Raw genomic sequence first — 17473 nt, 5'->3', positions numbered from 1 at the left:
GGCGACTGTGAGTGGCAAACAGAGCGAGAAAGAGATAGAGGGAGAGAGAGAGCGAGAGAGTGAGAGAGACAACGTGTAACTAAACGCTTGACGAGCTGTCAGGCATCGTTTAATATGCCAGGGCTAAAAGGTGCAACTGTGGCAAGGAGGGGGAAGCAGCTGGTTGCTGGCAGCTATGCTTGGTTGCTCATAATGTGTGCTAAAAGTTCAACTCATTAGACAAGACCAATTACGGCGTGAGCAATATATGAATATATATGAATATGGGGGTGAATGTGCGAATAATGACTTTGGCCAAATTTGTTTGAACTAAGCACAGCTTTCCCTATGACAAACTGGCCAATTCGACCTCAGGGGTATCACGAGGATATTCCAAGCTGGATGTAAGTTTGTAATGCATTAATATATATATATTCCTGATCAGCATCACATACCCTATTGAATTATTCCCTCATCTGTGAATCTTCTTGACGAAACTTGAAATATATCTTCCTGCAGTCAGTATATAGATCAGATCACTATATTATATACATACTATTATTATTATTATTATTATTATTTATTTATTTTTGTGGAGAACGTTTAAATTTCGAAATTTGTTTCAACATGCACCTAAAAACCAACAATCCAAATAAATGTGTATTTTGTTTTATTTTTTTTGTTTTGCTCTATGAATAAAGCACATTGGCGTCATCAGAATCTAGCAAGGCTTGGCGCGTGTCCTGCGTTTTGGGCATGCCTTCCTCCTGGGCCTGCTGCAGCGCTTTTTGGGCTTGCTGCACCTGCGTTTCCTGTGTGCCGAGGGGCAAGACATGCGCTTGTTACGCTTGGTCTTGCGACACATGGCCATTTTTGTGGTGCGTCTTCGCATGTCATCGCACTCATCGCACTCCGTGCAAACAATCCTGAGACTGGGCGCACCATCCTCATAGGTGTATATGAATAACGGTAGCTGCTGGCAGATTGCAGATATATTATATTATAAGAGAGTCACTGGCCTCCCTCCCTTCCTCCGCTTACCTCCTCAACCACGGCAGCCTTTATGTTAACAATCCGACTGCTTTCTGCCGGCGATAGGGAAACATCGGAAATCTTCTCCTCAGGATCGCACATTTTTCCAAAAAAGAAACGTATACTTACAAAAAAAAAAGACAAAAAATATTAAAAACTTAAAACGATGTATTCAAGTTAACTAAAATTTTAGTTTTAAAAATTTCGTAAAATGATGTTGAGTGTGTTGAGCTCACTTGGGCAACTACTAATAATATTTTTCAGCTCGGCCGCCAGGCATTAGAAAATTTCGGAAATTTTCACGGCACACTTTGCACTTGAAAAGTGAAATAATATTGCTGTGGCAGAGTAGCATAGCAGAAACGTAGACATCCTATTTGAATATGTCGGATGATGTCCTCGGTGAAATGAAGAGCAACTGGAGGAATGTCTGTTTATAATTTGCTTGCTTGATTCAATTTTTCTACACCTTTTTGTAACAAGTTTATGTTGATATTTGAGTAAATATGGCAATGCCTGAAAATACTGCAAGTCTTTGTTAAGGTTGGTAAACAAAACGGCAGCCAGCTGTGCCACGAGAAGAGCTCTTCTAAGGATGCTGCGGGAATTGGCTAAGTGCCAGCGTCTTGTAGCAAGAGGGGATGGGAAGGGAAGAGCCGAAGAATGAAGGAAGAAGGAACAAGAGCAGAGGGAAGGTGGGCAACCAAAAACTATTTGCACTCAGTGCTCAGAAAATGGAGTCGAGGCTGTGTGCCACAAGCAGGCCATCGATTCCACCAAGTTGTTGTCTGTTGTTGTTGTTGCTATTTGCTGTTTGTTGTTTGTTGCCTTGTGCTACTTACCAACAATTGTAGTTGTTATTATTGTTGTTGTCGTTTTATTTACAAGTTGTGAATTGCTGTCATCTGCTTGCAGCAGCAGCAGCAGTATGTTGCCTGCCAATCTCTGCCAATCTGTTGGTCGAAACTCACCCCCCACCCGCTATTCATTACCAACAGCAATCAATCCGCCACCCCTTCCACTCCCTTCATTGATTTTACCCCTTTGCAAACAGTCAAACATCAATCAGTCTGTATTATGTAAATATTGTGCATGAAAGTTGCAACAAAAGCGCATCGAGAAATGGCCAACGCATAATATAACAAGTAGAACTGTAAGAGACGAGTACTGACTAGGAGCATACTCTGTCCCGAGGTATTATTTATATATATATATTTACAGCTACTTGGTTGTGCTGCTTTTGGGTTAAGTAATTTATTTATTAATGGTGTCAATATACTTGAAAATTGGTTTCCATATGCCAGAAGCGAGAGTCGCATTTGTAAAAATTAGTTTTTTTATTCGAATTCGAGGCAAACTGGTGAGATTCGGTTTAATTTAAATGATACGATTTTGCTGAATAAGAACATATGCTTTAAATATTGCGTCTCTAGCGAAATATGAACTTTCAAAATTTGCACAAAATGTGATGGTCAAGAATCAATAATTATCGATACACACTTTGTCTTAAGTCAGAGTTATCAAGGAATGAAATATCTTAGGTTTCACTTAGAGCATAAACTGTTTGGCTGTTTCAGTACCTGAGACTTTCCATGTATTTTGCAGGGTATTTGAAAAAAAAGGCATTTCAAAAAAATTCTGCTTCTCCCTCTTCCCGCCTTCTTTTAGCTGCTGTCAACTGCCAATAGCTTGACTTGCTTTGGCAGGGACTCCACTCCAGTCCGCTCCTTATCCTGTGTTGGGGAATTAAACGATAACGAGTTTTTTGGCTTTCGTTGTCGCCGTCGCCGCCTTGCAGTAAAAACAGCAAAAGAGAAAAACCAAAGCAGCAACCAAGCAAACCAAACCCATCTTTTATTTATGCGTAAAGTTACGAGAGGCTAAAAGGAAAGTCAGATTCAAAGGGGGAGCGGCGTGACAGCAGATTGTTGTTGCGATCTAACCTTAAAGTCCTCACAGTTGCATATCAAAACAAATCCCGCATCCAAATCCAAATTGCAATTTGAATTTTCTTTCTTACCAAAAGTTTTTCAGTTGCTGTGTTTTGCTTTCCAACTTTGGCCGCTGACAAATAAACAAAGCGCAACCAAAAAAATTGACTGGTAGAGGGCTAAAGGGGAGGGTTGGTATAATAGTTGAGAGGTGTGCTTAAAATGGAGTTGCAACACCGAGCAGTTTGTTTAGCTGCCTGCTTGCAACTCTTTGTCGGAAAACTTTGCATCAACTTTTAGCTCGCGTTTTGTTTGAAGTTCATTTTTTTTTTTTGTAATCGCCGGCAAAAAGAGAAGAAAAGCTTGGAAATTACTTTAGAGCAAGTGCAGCAGCAAGAACAAGAACAACTATAAGAAACGGTAATTGCAAAATAAATTGCAATGCATTAAAAGTTAATCGCGCATCTTTAAAGTTTGCGCATTAAACAATTTTATGCAATTATTATTAACATAAAATTATAAAACCCGCAAACTTTATGCCATATTTTCTTTTATTCGTCTTTGCAATGCTCTCAAAAGTTGTTTGGTTAAGCAATGAGCACTTTAATTAGTTTGCCAGCCATTTGATGTTGTTGTCGCCGACTGTAATCAAATATGCACAAACAACAAAATTCTAACACACACACACACACGCACTCACACACACAACTGAAAATACATTCTAAATGGCGGCTTAGAGGCAGCTGCAAACAAGACGCAGGCATGCGTAATTAAATTTACATGAATTGATATTGAATACACAGCAGCAGACATTGTAAACATACACACACACACATACACACACACACACACACAAACACACAATGAGCAACTCTACCAGCCCCTCCCCTCCCCTAGTCCAACACATTCCAGTTTTCTTGTAGCATGTAATTATCGTTGCCTACTTTTGAGCGCTTCTTGAGCATCTCAGTAGAGACAGTTTCGCGAATTTTCATTGTCTTATTATGCAATACCCCGTAGCCCATTGAAATGCCTGGCTGGGGTATGCTCATTTCGAGTTAAAGATAAAAGAATACAATGAGGACAGTCAATATGTGTTAAATGTATATGTTTTTTATCTGAACGAGAAACTAAGTCAATATTAGTAGGCTATTTGTCATAAAGTCGGAGGCTACAATGGTGAAAGCTATTAAGTCTTCTAGACCTTCTCGAAGAAAGTATGTATGGGCCATTTCAAGCTATAGGGCATTCTTCAAGTGGATCAGTCTCAGTTTGAGCACTGTTACTTGTTTTCGCTAACTGAGAAACAAGGCTTCACAATGTTGTTGTCTGCTCTGCTGCGCTGGCACTCAGTCAGTCAGCAAATTGGCAACAAACAAGTCAAAACAAATGTAACGTTTATGAGTGCCGCACATGTGACTCACACACACACACACACAACACGCATGACCCGGTTCAAAAGTTCATTTGGTGAATGTAAAAGTTTTTCGACATTGTCTCCAGTTTTCAGTTTGTTTGCGTCTGATTTTCCGGGCCTGCTACAAAATTGGCTTAAATCTGCCGTTGCTGAACTTTCACATGGCCCAAATGAATGCAAAATTTTCACAGTTCGCGCTTCTTCAGTTCATAATAATTAAAATTACGCGTCGTCAACAATTTATTTGACATTGTTCTTGCTGTTGTTGTTGCCTGTTGTTATATTAGTCGTCTTGTATTGTGTGTATTATTTATCACTGTTGTTGTGTTTCTTGTCGTGGCCCAAAAAGTTTGCCCTTGTAGTAGCTTGGCTCTGACTTGCCTGCCAACTTGTTTTGGCATTCATCAAGTTGACTTCTATTTGTGGCGTGACATCTTCATGGAGCTTCGCCTCATTTCTCCTTCTCTGTGTCTCCGTTGCTTCTCCCTGTGCTGACATCTCTGTTTTTGTCATATTTGCTGGCTGATAATTGCGCTGATGGCTTTTTTGTTGGCCACAATGAGGCTGAACGTTTGACCAACCATGAATTATTGCAGAAAATTGCAACTGGAAGCCATTTTTTGTATGCAGGCAAAAGAGAGAGAGAGAGAGAGGGACAGAGAGATAGTAACTGAGAGAGAGAGAGAAAGATGCGTTAAGTTTTGATTAAAAAAGTTAAATGCGACATGAGAGTAAAGGAAAAAAATACTTTTGTTTTACAGCAGCAATAAAGCCTGCGAATATCCTGTAAAACGCGAGTCGTTTATGAACTGTACTTTTTATTATAGATGAATTATAGTGTGCATTTTCAACACCATAAAGAATTTATATATTTATAGAGACCCCTATCAAGTTTCAATCATAAGAACTAGGCAAAACAATAGTTTGAATCCCTTTTCCAGGCCACACTTGCAGCTATGTACTAAGTGATTAAAATTTAATGTTATAATGGCAAATACGTAAAACAAAACTAAATTATAATAAATATAAAATATTTTAATATATATAAAGATAGTTATTATTGTAAGATTTACTTTCTGGCTGGTGAACTGAGTTTCTGTTTCTATTAAAATAACTATTAATATTAATATTAATAATTCTTTCTTGATGATAATTGAGGTATTTATAAACAAGTCGATTCAATCGTAGCTCGGTTTAGTATCTGCTGTCTAATTTCAGCTATTCGACTTTAACTTCACTTCGTTCTTACAGAGTATCCTGTGCACACTCATAATGTGTCAGCAATTTTTGAACTGCTGCTGTGCTTGTTATTGTTGCTTTCACTATTAACAATGTCAACAGTTTGCGCTTTTATCTGTTTGCACAAAGGCTGACTTTCAGTCCCGCTATCTTGCTTCCTCTCTGCCCCCCCCCCCCTTCCACGCTTCAACCCCCTCTCGTCCCTCACTTTGCTGTTGACACTCGCTGTATGTGTAAACATAATGCGATTAATTTGTTTTCATTAAACATTGGTCTTGATGGTTGACTGTTGCCTGTCACGCCCCCCACTTTGATTACGCCCACTTTCAATGATACGTAAGTTTGACTTTTAATTTGAAATGAAGCTGGAAGATCCACAGGCGAGAATGAATACATACATATATATAATAAATTAGTTTATATACATTGGTATTTATACTTGATTTTGTGTTGGCCTTTTTTGTGCACAGAATACAACTCAGCTATCTGAACAGACGGTTCAAAGGTGAGGCCAAGTGTCAAGGCCAGATACGAAAGCCATACGAAAGCCAGACAATTCAGTCAAATGAAACGATAGGGAGAGCAGACTGTCTGATTTGAGCACATCATTTTCTGAGTTCTGGCCAACTTTGAACTTTCGGGGCCAATGGCCACATTGGGAAATGCCTGTGAACCTTATTGACTCTCGTCCACACACATGAAGAGTGAAATACATACACATCGATGCTGATCAGCTTGCAGCATGTAAAACACAACAAACTGCAACGGGCCAACTTGAGGGAGTTAACTTCTTTCGCTGGGGAAGTAAACTTGCCCAAAAGCATTTTCCTGTCAAGCGTTGTTCAACTTTTCACATGTCTGTGTATGTTTTGTGTATGTGTGAGTGTGTGTGTGTGTGTAAGAGCCATGGACCAACGTTAGCCTTGGCCCAAAGTAGCGCACTCTGTTAGCCAGCTGTTAAGCGACTATTGACGAACTGCTAATGAACTGTTAACTGTCTGTTATGGCTATGAACCACGTGCTTGGCAAGCTGGTCGCGGAGTCTGCGCCTTAGCTGTTCCCAGTATTATTTGTGAATAGGTGCACAAACACACACACTAACAAACACACATACTAGTGCACACACACACACACACACACAGTGCGTATGATTGATAAACCAAAATAAATATTTAGCCAGACTCGCGCAATGCATAAACGTTTATTGAGCGACAGCAACAACAACAATAGCTGCTGTGTAAATGGTTTCAGATTTGAGGTTCTTTTTGTGTTTTTTGGGTCTTCTCCACTTTTATTTTTAGGCGTTGTCGTTTGCCTAACACACTCTGCCCTTGGACAGGGGGCGAGGGGGGCACGCAGCGGGCGTGGCGACTGTGTGAAAAACATCTGTAATACACACACTCAAACACACACACACACACTGACAGCAGTGACCTTGAGCAGGCTGTGAACTGTAAAAGAAAGAGCGACATGGCCAAAATGTGCGTCGTTTGCGCTGTTTGTGTGTGTTGGTGTATTCGTGTGTGTGTGTGTGTGTGTGTTGGTGTATTGGTATATGTTATAGCTCTGCAAAAGATTAAACTTGTTGCCTAACAAAATCAAATAAGACAATAATCTAGGTGCGACTTACCGAGAAATATTCCAACGATTAATGTTATTTAGTGAAGCGAACACCTGAGCTAATTGCGATTGTGACTCTCTTACAAATAAGCCATATGAATGTAATTGGTTTTCCTGATTTCCAAAGCTGTGGCAGCGCCCAGTTGAGAGAAGCTCCCTTAGCCTGATTAGGGCTGTCCAACTTATTAGGTGACCTTTTCTATGCTGGTCAATATAAAAATATAGTCTGCATTACTTTATGTAATGATGTAGCATTTTAATATTTTAAGTTTAATGGGTAAAAATTAGGATAATCCATAAGATACATCTAAGAAAGATATGTCTAAGAAAGATAGTTCTAACATTCTGACAACAAATTATGAACAGTTGACTTCCATATCTTTAATATCCTTTTAAATATAAGCTATCTAATTGTTAGAGGAACTGCGATCGATTAATAGCTCTGAGTATGCCTTGTGCATAAGTACACACATATAATTAAGTCTTGTTCTACAGGGTATCAATCGTATATGTGAGTAAGCTGCTAACTAATAGCTTTCTCCTCAACTGTTCCCCAGGCATCGCCATCAGCATCGGCAGTCAGCAAGCAGCGGTCAGCTGTCAATTACATTTACTCAATGCGACATTGAGAACTCTAACTGCTTGTCTGACTGTTCCCACTGTGGTTGCATTCATTGAATTGCAATTAAATTGTTCGGGTAGACGTTGCCATGCCGCCATCTCCAGTTCCGACTCCCAACCGCCACCTGCCCCTCCCTTGCCAACTGTTAGTCATTGTTTTGTGCTGGATTTGCAGCTGTCAAAGTGACAAACATCGCCTTCTGCTGTCTATTTGCAACCCCGCCACCCGCTCTGCAAATTACACTTGCCCACTTATTATGCCATTTGTGCTATACAACCCCCCACAAGGCATCGTGTCACGTGTCAGGTGGCGCTTTGTGTTTTGTGGAGCAGGCTGCAAGAACAGGACTCAAATTGTTGCCAGAGCTCCACATACACATAAATTGCTTTTGTCATGCTCCGTTGGCTTTTATTACGAGATCTTGGTCTTGGCCTGACATTCAACACGTTCAGTATTGCAGTCCCTAACAACTACCGACCTCTCCATCCCCCCAATAACCCCATTTCTCCCTGTCTGTCTAATTAGTGCGGGAGCATGCAACATTTGACAGACAAAACTTTACCAAAGATGTAAACTTTATACCCTCAACACTGGGAAAAATCTTTATACGTTATGTCAAGTGTAGTTTATATATATCTCTAGTTTCATTAAAAACCTTTCTAATTTTAAGTTATTTATTTAAGAAATTCTATAAACAATAAAGTTTTTCTATAGCACTTTCTTTTTTGCTGAGTGCAATTGCTGCTTCAAATAGAAATGTTCAAATGTTTAAATGTTGCAAACACTTTACAGAGTTTTCAACACTCCTCACGCTGCTGCCCCCTGCCACATGCCGCATGCCGCTTGCCGCTTGCCGTATGGCAGCAGCAACGTTTTGTGTTGCGTTCAGGTTAAATGCGCGCGAATTGTTTTTGGAGCAGAAACTTTGCCATTTAACTTTTGTGTAACTAAGTCGAGAAGACTGCCAAATATTTAAGAGCAAATAAACTTTATTTTTTGTAGTTCCTTTTTGTTTTTGCTATACGCTTTTGGTTTTTCTTTATCTTTTGCTTGTTTTTCTTTTATTTTTTTGCTGATGCGGCACCTTTTAAAGTTGAGCATTCAGCAGTAATGAGAGGAAATGTGAAATTGTTTTTCCACAGAATCCAGGACTCCGGCAGGACTCTGCCTGTCAACTGGTTTGCCTCCTATCCCTAAACGCAACTAACGAGCAAAATTTTGCCTGCTTTTGCCAGCCCCCCTCTGAGGCACCTTAGAAATTAGCAACATTTGATGCTGCTAACCTTTTTATGCAAATTACCAAATTCCTGGCAGCGTGCTCTTCAACCCACCTCGCCGTCCACTTCTGAAGGACACATTTGTGGTTAACTGAGCAAACATTTGAATAGCTAAAACTAAGGACATTGCCTGGGAAAGGGCATGTGGCATGTGGCATGTGGCATGTACGATGTGCGCTGTATGCTTGAATGTGGTCCACATTTTTGTCTACTTTCTAATCAGCCTATTTGTTTGGGCCAACACAAATGAGCAACTTTTTCTGTATAACATTTAATTAAGTTGAGCACAGTGTAAGTCTTTTAAAAATTAATTCGTTTTTTAAATCGTATTTAAGACCACAAAAAGCTGCATGATTTCTGATTCAGTTAAATTAAAGAAAACACAATCAGAATTGTCAACAGTCAAGTTAAATGTTCCATTTTCATTTTCTTTTGCTTTTGTTTTTCACTTCAAACCCGCAGCATTTTATTTCGAAAATATTTACTTCGTTTTTATAGCACAACTTTAATTTATTTGTTATTTGAACTTTTGCCATTTTTTTGTACAAAATTCTGTGTTTGTTTTTCTTTGCTGATGCTTTGATCTTTTGCTCAGTTTGTTGCTGTTGAATTCCACCACTCAATTGAAAAGTACACATATCTTTTAACAAGGTTGTTTTTAGTGTGTTTGCAATTTGGCTGTCACGAATTCAACAGCGCCAGACTGCGCTAGGGTATAAAAACATTATATTAGTAGTGAATAATCAAATGGAAAATAATTAAAATAGCAAATTAGTCTAACTCACAGATTGACTTAAAGTAGTTCATTTAATTTGATTTTTTTCTTTTTTTCTAAATTTAGAAAAATTCGGTTTGGGCCAAAAATTCAAAACGAGCTGCCAGAAAACTTTGCCATGCCTCGGCTGACCAACAATTTATTACAATTACGTCAAAATTCATTTGAAAGCCGCCAACACAGTTGTCGGTGCAGAGAGACGGAGACGGAGTAGGGATGAAGACGCAGACAAACAGGCAAGCTGGTCATAAATTGGTAGCTGCAATGCGGCTGATAATGTTGGCCAGCAAGCGCAGTGCAAGGGAAGGGAAGGGGAAGCTGGTGCTGCAACCAGAAAAACAGAGTTAGAGATTTCCGAGTTGCAACTGCAACTAAATGCAAAGGCAAACTTTGCTCAATTGGGTTACCCACAGATTTTTGGTTAAGAGAGTGGAAAAAGGGATAGGTGGGAATGGGGGAAGAGGGGAGTGGAAAACAACACTGCTAACTGAGTGGGTCAAATGCAAATGGGTCAGCAGCGAATACGGGAAAAATATGAGGCATAAATCAAAACGAAAGTTGTGCGGCGCTGAAAGCGAAAATGCTTTAAAATATGATTAGGCAAAGGAACCATTGTGAGAGAGGGAGACAGAAAGAGAGGAAGAAAGAGAGGTAGAGGGAGAGAGTGTGGTAAAATGACAGCATTAGTGTTGTAATAAACACTTCCAAATTGACATGTTTATTGTGACGTGTTCACCAAAGACGTTTCCTCTAAGCCAATTCGATTATTTAGTGATTTTCGAGGAAACGCCAGCTGTGCTAAATATTGGAGAACAAAGGAGAAGTGTGTAGTGGGGTGAGTGGGTGGATTTTGGGAGTGTTTGACCAGCTTGTGTTTAGCCTAATATGGCAGACAAGCATTCGCCTACGTATAATAAAATAAGATTTATTTAGTTGCTGAGCATTAACTGTTGCCCTTTGTGTAAGATGCGATGTGCTTATGCCTGTGTATATGTATATGAATGTGTGTGCGTGTGTGTGTGTGAGGGTGCTTTTGTGTGTGTGTGTTGGGGCAGCTAACAGGCGACCACACAGACATAAAAACTCAGATGAGTTTTCTTTTCATTAAAAGCGGATTTACGCACAGGAAGCAAAGTGTGTGTCAGAGCAAGAGAGAGAGAAAGAGAGATATGGGAAGAAGGGGGCGCACAGCTTACTACACAATAAACACACACACACAAACACAGAAAATGGCAGAAATCTCCTTTAGCTGAGTCAGCTTGTAGAAATTGTTCCCTTTTCTTCGCTTTACTGTTCCCCTTTTTGGTAGCCTCGAATTGCCTTTCAACGGCGTTAACGAGTGCCACAAACACATATGTGAGGGTGTGTGTGTGTGTGTGTGTGGCTTAGTGCGTGTTCGAGACAACTGGTCAATGTTGTCACAGACGCTCAGAATGTCAACAAAAGATAAGCCATTCATTTTATTCATTCATTGCTCTGTGTCTCCCCACTTTCTTTCCATCCTTCTCCCTCTCATTCTCCCTCTCTCCCTCTCTCTCTCTCTCTCTCTCTCTTTTCTCTTTCTCTCTTTGCTGTTCTTTTTCATTCTGTTTCAGTTAACTATTCCGTAATTTAAGCCTTGTTTGCTGTCACTTGAGACGAAAATAATCGACTTTGTCACGCTGATGATGGCTTAGACTCTGGCTCCTCAAATACTCCCTCAGCCACCACCCACTTCCCGTTTTCTCCCTGCCTGCCTGCGACCCCTGGTCTGTCCATCCCAAATCATACAAAAATCGCTTTCAAGGCGCGCCTCTCAAATTTCATTGGCAACAAAATAAAAGTTATAGCTGCCCTTCAGGGGCAGACGACAAAAAATTCGCTGTCCATATGTGTGTGTGTTGGCCAAGTAGCAACTGTATGTGTGTGTGTGTGTGTGTGTGTATGTGTGAAAAGAAGTGAATGGCACATCAGGCAATAACTTTGCTAATTATGTCCTAAGCTTGGGTGCTTGTTATCCATTGTTAACATAGTGAAAAGCAGAGTGGTTTCCAATTATAAAGTAAGTCCAGCTGTTAAGAATTTTGAAAAACTTTGTTAAATTATTTCTAGAAACAGAACTTATGAATATATACTTAGAGTTCTATGTTCTATTCTATTACAATTTTTTTTTAGAATTCAGAAAACCTTTGATGATGACTGAAAATCCAACTTTTGGGAATAAACGTATTAATATGATAGGAAAGCATTAAACTTTATAAATAATAAGCAGCTTTTGATGAATGAGGTAGCCCCAAAAATATTGTTAGATATATGACCTCTCATTTCAAGCTATTCATTTATTGGAAACAGAGTATTGCTCCGTTGATAGACCTCGATTTTATGGTATTGTTGGTAAAGCATTGAAGGAGACATCTCTGAACACATAAAATGTATATATTCTTGATCAGCATCACTAACCACATCGACGTAGCCATGTCCACCTGCCTGTCTGCTTCTAGGCGAACCAGTAAAACCCTCAGTAATGTTAAACTATCTTGATGAAACTGGTAAGTATGTAGGGGCCGGCAAAATCGGATTACATATTACATTACCACATATACCACACATATAGTTGCCATGGATACTATCGACTGACGTATAGCTCTTAACGGAATAATCGATCGAAAGATGAGATGCTGTATGATAATCTTTTTGTGCTTATGACATTAGTCCTTTCATAGCAACATTCTCTCGGTTTTTTAAATTTATAGTTAAAGTTAAATGTGGGCAGGTTGACTCCGTTCTATAAGGGTATATAATCGTTGGTTTGTGTAACTTGTTTTATTTAATTTTTTGTTGGTCATGTCCTTTTGTGTGGGCTGCGGCGGCTGTGTAACAGTTTTTTCTGTTGTTGTTGAGCTGGCGGCAATGCATTTTTCAAACCGATGCTGACCAACAGCTACAATCCAACAAAACATACATGTATATCCGCCCCATCTTACCGCCGCTGCCGCTGCTGCTGCTGCTGCAGCTGCTGCTCTTGTCTGCTGCCCAGGAAAACACGAAAATATTGCACGTTGTTGAGTGTGTTGCACACATGTATATCTCAGTATGTGTACACATATTTATTTAGTTGCTGCTTCTGACTTTTAGACACTTTCCGGAGTTGCTGTTTGTTTGAGTTGCTGGTAAATGTAATTTACAGTTACAAGCGACTCAACGCCTCATGAATTTTAAGCAGCCATAACGACAGATAGAGAGAGAGAGTGGGAGGCAAGGAGAAGTGGGCGTGTTTATGTGAATTATTTTGCGTGATAAATGAAACACTTAATTGTAATTGTGTAAAAGTCATAGAAGCATTTTTGGAAAGTTGTCGTTGCCAATGTAGTTGTATTTTTTCGCTTGGTTATTTATTGTTGAAAGCAAGAATCTGGCAATCAACGTGGGCAACATTGGGGCTTACCACGTTTGATGTGCAGCAGGCAGCAAAGCAGCCAGGTCCTAGCATCTGTATTTACAACAGCAACGTTATGTTGCATGCAACGGCTGGTAAATATGCTGCTGCTAGAGAGAATGGCCTGGGCATCGATTTCACTAAAGCTGCTTTTGTCCTCTTGTTTTTGTTATTATTTTTCGCGTTTATTTATTGCACATGTTTTTATTGAATTCCTTGTGCCGACAGATGCGCCATAAATATTTATGTGCCGGACGTAGAATATTGCCGGCGTCCATGGACCTTTTCAGAACCTCAACAGTCCCCACCCCATGCCAGACCATCCCTTATCGTAACTTTATTTTAAATTGATTTCTCTTTTCGTTCATTGGGCAAACGTGAACTGGTATCCTTTTTTAGTTTGATATACGAGCATTAATCTTTCTGTGTATTACTCGAGTGACTCTTTTCGCTAGAAATTGGTCTGTCTGCACTTAAATAATAATCAATTCCATTAAATTATTAAGTGAAATTCCAACAAATCGTCGGTCACTGCTAATTGTGGGCGTGGTGCTTGAGGGGAAAGCTATTATGGCAGCTTACAGATAACAGCTTAGAGGAAAAAACTTTTCTCATTTCACTTGGCTTTGTCTCCTTTCCATTTATATTATGCCATTCTTCCTGTCGTCTTCTGTTTCTTTTGTGTCATCTGGCCAAACTTTATTTGGCTTGTTTCACTGTGTTGGCTTTTTCTTTTATATACATTCTATCTGCTTATTATTGAGATTATTGTCATCATCACAGGAAATGGGAAAATAGGGAAAATAACCATAACATATACGACATGTCAATGAAATTGTTGCTGCTCGGCAAATGCAATTTGTCAGTTGGGCAAATAAATCAAGCGTGTGCTCTGTGAATATATTGCCTGTATCCTTTTAATTGCAAAGCTTGAAATGTGTGATGGCAATCTATTTGAGGTAGATTTTTGAATGAAATATTTAAATTATTTGCACATTTAAAGTTGCGACATCAATTTTGCATAAGTCTGAAAATTAATTTTGATTTATTGTCTGCCCGAAAGTACGGAATACATTTATATGCACATATTCAATGGAATTGATGCGGACACAATTAAGCCGAGACAACAGGCCACCGTTGAAGCTGTTTTAAGCTCCACAGCTCAAAAGTATGCATCAAATTAATTGTGCAGCGCTGGCTGTTAATTAATGATGTGCCATTAAGTTCGGAGTACAACGACGTTTAATGTTATTTGAAGCGTGCAGCGTAACTTAAATTTGATAGTCCTTTTAAGCTGGCACATAAAATGTGCAACGTGTGACATATTTAAAGTCCTGTAAAGTTCCAGCATTTAACAGCTGTTAGCTTAGCCCAGATAACAACCCAAATACTGTGATAAATTCTGAACTCCGATCAGCGCAGACAACAACCAGTGTTAATGCAATTACGTCGATCTACTTAAAGTCAACAGCTGAAAAGTATGCTGCAAAAAGCACAAGAGTTCGCTGTTAAGCGCCGTTTACTGTTAACCCAATTAGCAGCTGCTCAATGACAAAAGTTTGTTTTGATTTTCATTTTTTTCCGCCAAAAAACAAATTTATTTATGCAAATACGAAACGCAATTACAGTTAAGGGCAGTCAACAAAACACAAAACATAAATTTTGAATATTTATATATTACAACGCAGATCAACTTTTAATGAGTTTACAGTTTGTGTTTTCATTTTGCTTTAACACACACAACACCAAATTTAATTTACACTCGAGTCCAGTTTTTGGATTTAATAGCGCCGCTGCTGCTGCTGCTGCTTCTGCTGTCAATGGCCCCGAAGTGGGCGTGTTCAGCCACACCCACCGCCTCCCCAACCTATTTAGTAAAGTTTGTGCGCTGTGAATGCGGTTTTGGGAAATTATTTTGTGATATTACAAGCGAAGCGCTCGCCTGGAAATTGTTCAACACATAACATTCCATAACTCACATACACACACACATATACACTAACACACAGAATCGGGGGTGATGTCCTTTATGGCATTAGCCACATGAGTGAGGTCTGTCGAGTTTGGGGAGTTTTGGTTTTGGTGGCGCAGCTTGCACGCAGGTAATAATCGGATGTAACTAATTGAATAAAGCGACACACAGGACAGCACACCCACTGGACTCACACACACACACACTCGCACACACATAATTGCATGTCCTGGGATGCGCATTAGCCAAATCCGTCGAGTGACAAACAGTTGTTGCGCTCCACTCTAAAAAAAATTGGCTGGTTAATAATCTATCAGCTTATGAGTTACATTTCTAAAAATTATCGCTTTTCCTCAAGCGACAAAATATCTTATTAATTTATAATTTTGAGTAATGCTCTCTTTTCTACGAACACCAAAATTCTAAGGTTTAGAAATGCAGAAAGCCTTCTTTAATTTTAAGATAAGTTGTTATTAAATTTAGAAAAATTTCATATATCCAAGAGTTTTGGAGCTTTTCATTTTGTATCTTTAAAATGATTTCTTGTTAGATTTCGAAAAGTATAATTGTATCTTAAATTAAATATATATATATAATATGCCCTGAAGTATACTTTTAGCTCTTGATTTTTGGACTTTTCTTATTTCTGTATAGCAAACTTTTGATTCTAGATTTGGAGCTTTCTGCTTATACATATATTTTCCAAATATTAGAAAATTTACATACCATGGTGTGACTATATTTTGGTAGTGCATATATCTTTTCTTTCAGTGCAGACTTTTGCTGCTTGCTTGCTTGTCCTTTGGGCCTTGGTATCCTGTTTGGCCTGTGTCTGGCACGCAGGATGTGCGCTGTTCAGTGCAACGAACGCACAGGCAGGATATTGCTTAATGGTCGCAGCTATTTAAATTTTAATTTTCATTTTAAATTGCCCTCCACAGAGCTTAACTTTGAGCCGTGCATTTTCTCTCATTTCCCATTTCCCATTTTCCATTTCCCATTGCCCGATTTTCTCGTTTCTCATTTGCCGTTACTCGTTTATTTTCATTACCCGACATTTCTCCCTTAGAAATATATTTTTATTTACCACTCAACTAATCCTGGGCTCTTTTAGCAAATCACGTATAGGCTCACATTCATACATAAATATCACAAATAAACACTCTTTTCTTTAGCTCTCTCCTCTCTCCCCTCCCTCCTCTCTCTCTCTCTCTCTCCTACTACCTGTTTCTCCTTTTGCTGTTTGTGGCCTCAAATTGTCGCCTTGGTCGTCATCTAATTGCAACTCGACCCTTATTTTGGGCTTGGGTTTCATTCGTAATGATTAATGGCATGTTTTTCCAGTTACAACAACAACAATAATAATAACAACAACAACAACAACCAATTTGGTATTTGTTGTTGTTAATTCTGTATTTGGCATATCATATAGGGCCACAAAATAATCGGTGCATGCCGTAAAAGCCGCAGTTAATGCCGCCACTGATTGATTTGTTGTTTGACATTTGCTTGGATAATTGTTAACTTGAATGATTGGCCAAGATTTTCCCTTAACTTTAAGGCGATTTTCAATGGTGACTAGGCAACACACAACAGACAGCAGACAACAGACAACAGGAAGTTCTGCGTTACAAATAACCAAAATAATTGCTCCGAATATCACAATGACACTGGCTTCAATATAAGTTTAAGCCATTTATTGAAAAAGAGAAAATGAGGGAGCTGGGATGCCAAAGTGTGAACAAGTTATGCGTTAAGCCGTTTATATGGTTTCAAATTGATTGAGGAGCTAACAAAAGGTCAACTCTTAAAACTCTTTTTTGCTTTTTTGCCCGTAATTGAATATAATTTATCAAACAACTCTTACGGGATTTATATTACTATATTTAATCTGAACCCATTTAAAATCTGTAAGGGATATAATGAAACTGTGCAAAATGATGTAACAGACAGAAGCCCGAATCTCTGAACCCATAAAGCATATAGTACTTATCCTAATCGAATGTATTCGTCTGTATGAGAACGATTATATTAGAGAATACAAGAGCTAGAGCTTCCTATTTTCTGTAAAAATCGTATAAAGATTTTTTCGTATTTACGAAATTAGCCCACAACAAACACATGATGGTTAAGGACTTGGGGTACAGGGAAATCTTTACTCAAGCTCTATCGACTCAAGCATTCTTGTATGTTT

General features: G+C 39.1%; 1 protein-coding gene across 2 annotated transcripts; it reads right to left on the bottom strand.

The window, feature by feature from the left end:
- Nucleotides 1-632: 632 nt before the first annotated feature.
- LOC6557274 lies at nucleotides 633-1241 on the bottom strand. 2 transcript variants are annotated; one of them, XM_032739665.2, is made up of 2 exons: nucleotides 1021-1241; nucleotides 633-955 (listed from the first exon to the last, which is right to left on the bottom strand). In XM_032739665.2, exons 1-2 carry the CDS (start codon nucleotides 1111-1113, stop codon nucleotides 701-703), a joined length of 348 nt encoding a protein of 115 aa, XP_032595556.1. In that variant the 5' UTR covers nucleotides 1114-1241; the 3' UTR covers nucleotides 633-700. The 2 variants fall into 2 exon arrangements, with proteins under 2 accessions (XP_032595556.1, XP_001983470.1); XM_001983434.3 differs by having other exon boundaries at nucleotides 633-952; nucleotides 1021-1189.
- Between the last annotated feature and the right edge of the window lie 16232 nt (nucleotides 1242-17473).

This window comes from Drosophila grimshawi, unplaced genomic scaffold (assembly GCF_018153295.1).
Source record: "Drosophila grimshawi isolate 15287-2541.00 unplaced genomic scaffold, ASM1815329v1 contig_44, whole genome shotgun sequence".
In the NCBI taxonomy this organism is placed as follows: domain Eukaryota; kingdom Metazoa; phylum Arthropoda; class Insecta; order Diptera; family Drosophilidae; genus Drosophila; species Drosophila grimshawi.
Note: the sequence above shows the minus strand (reverse complement) of the source record. Positions and strands in the feature narration are given on the sequence as shown.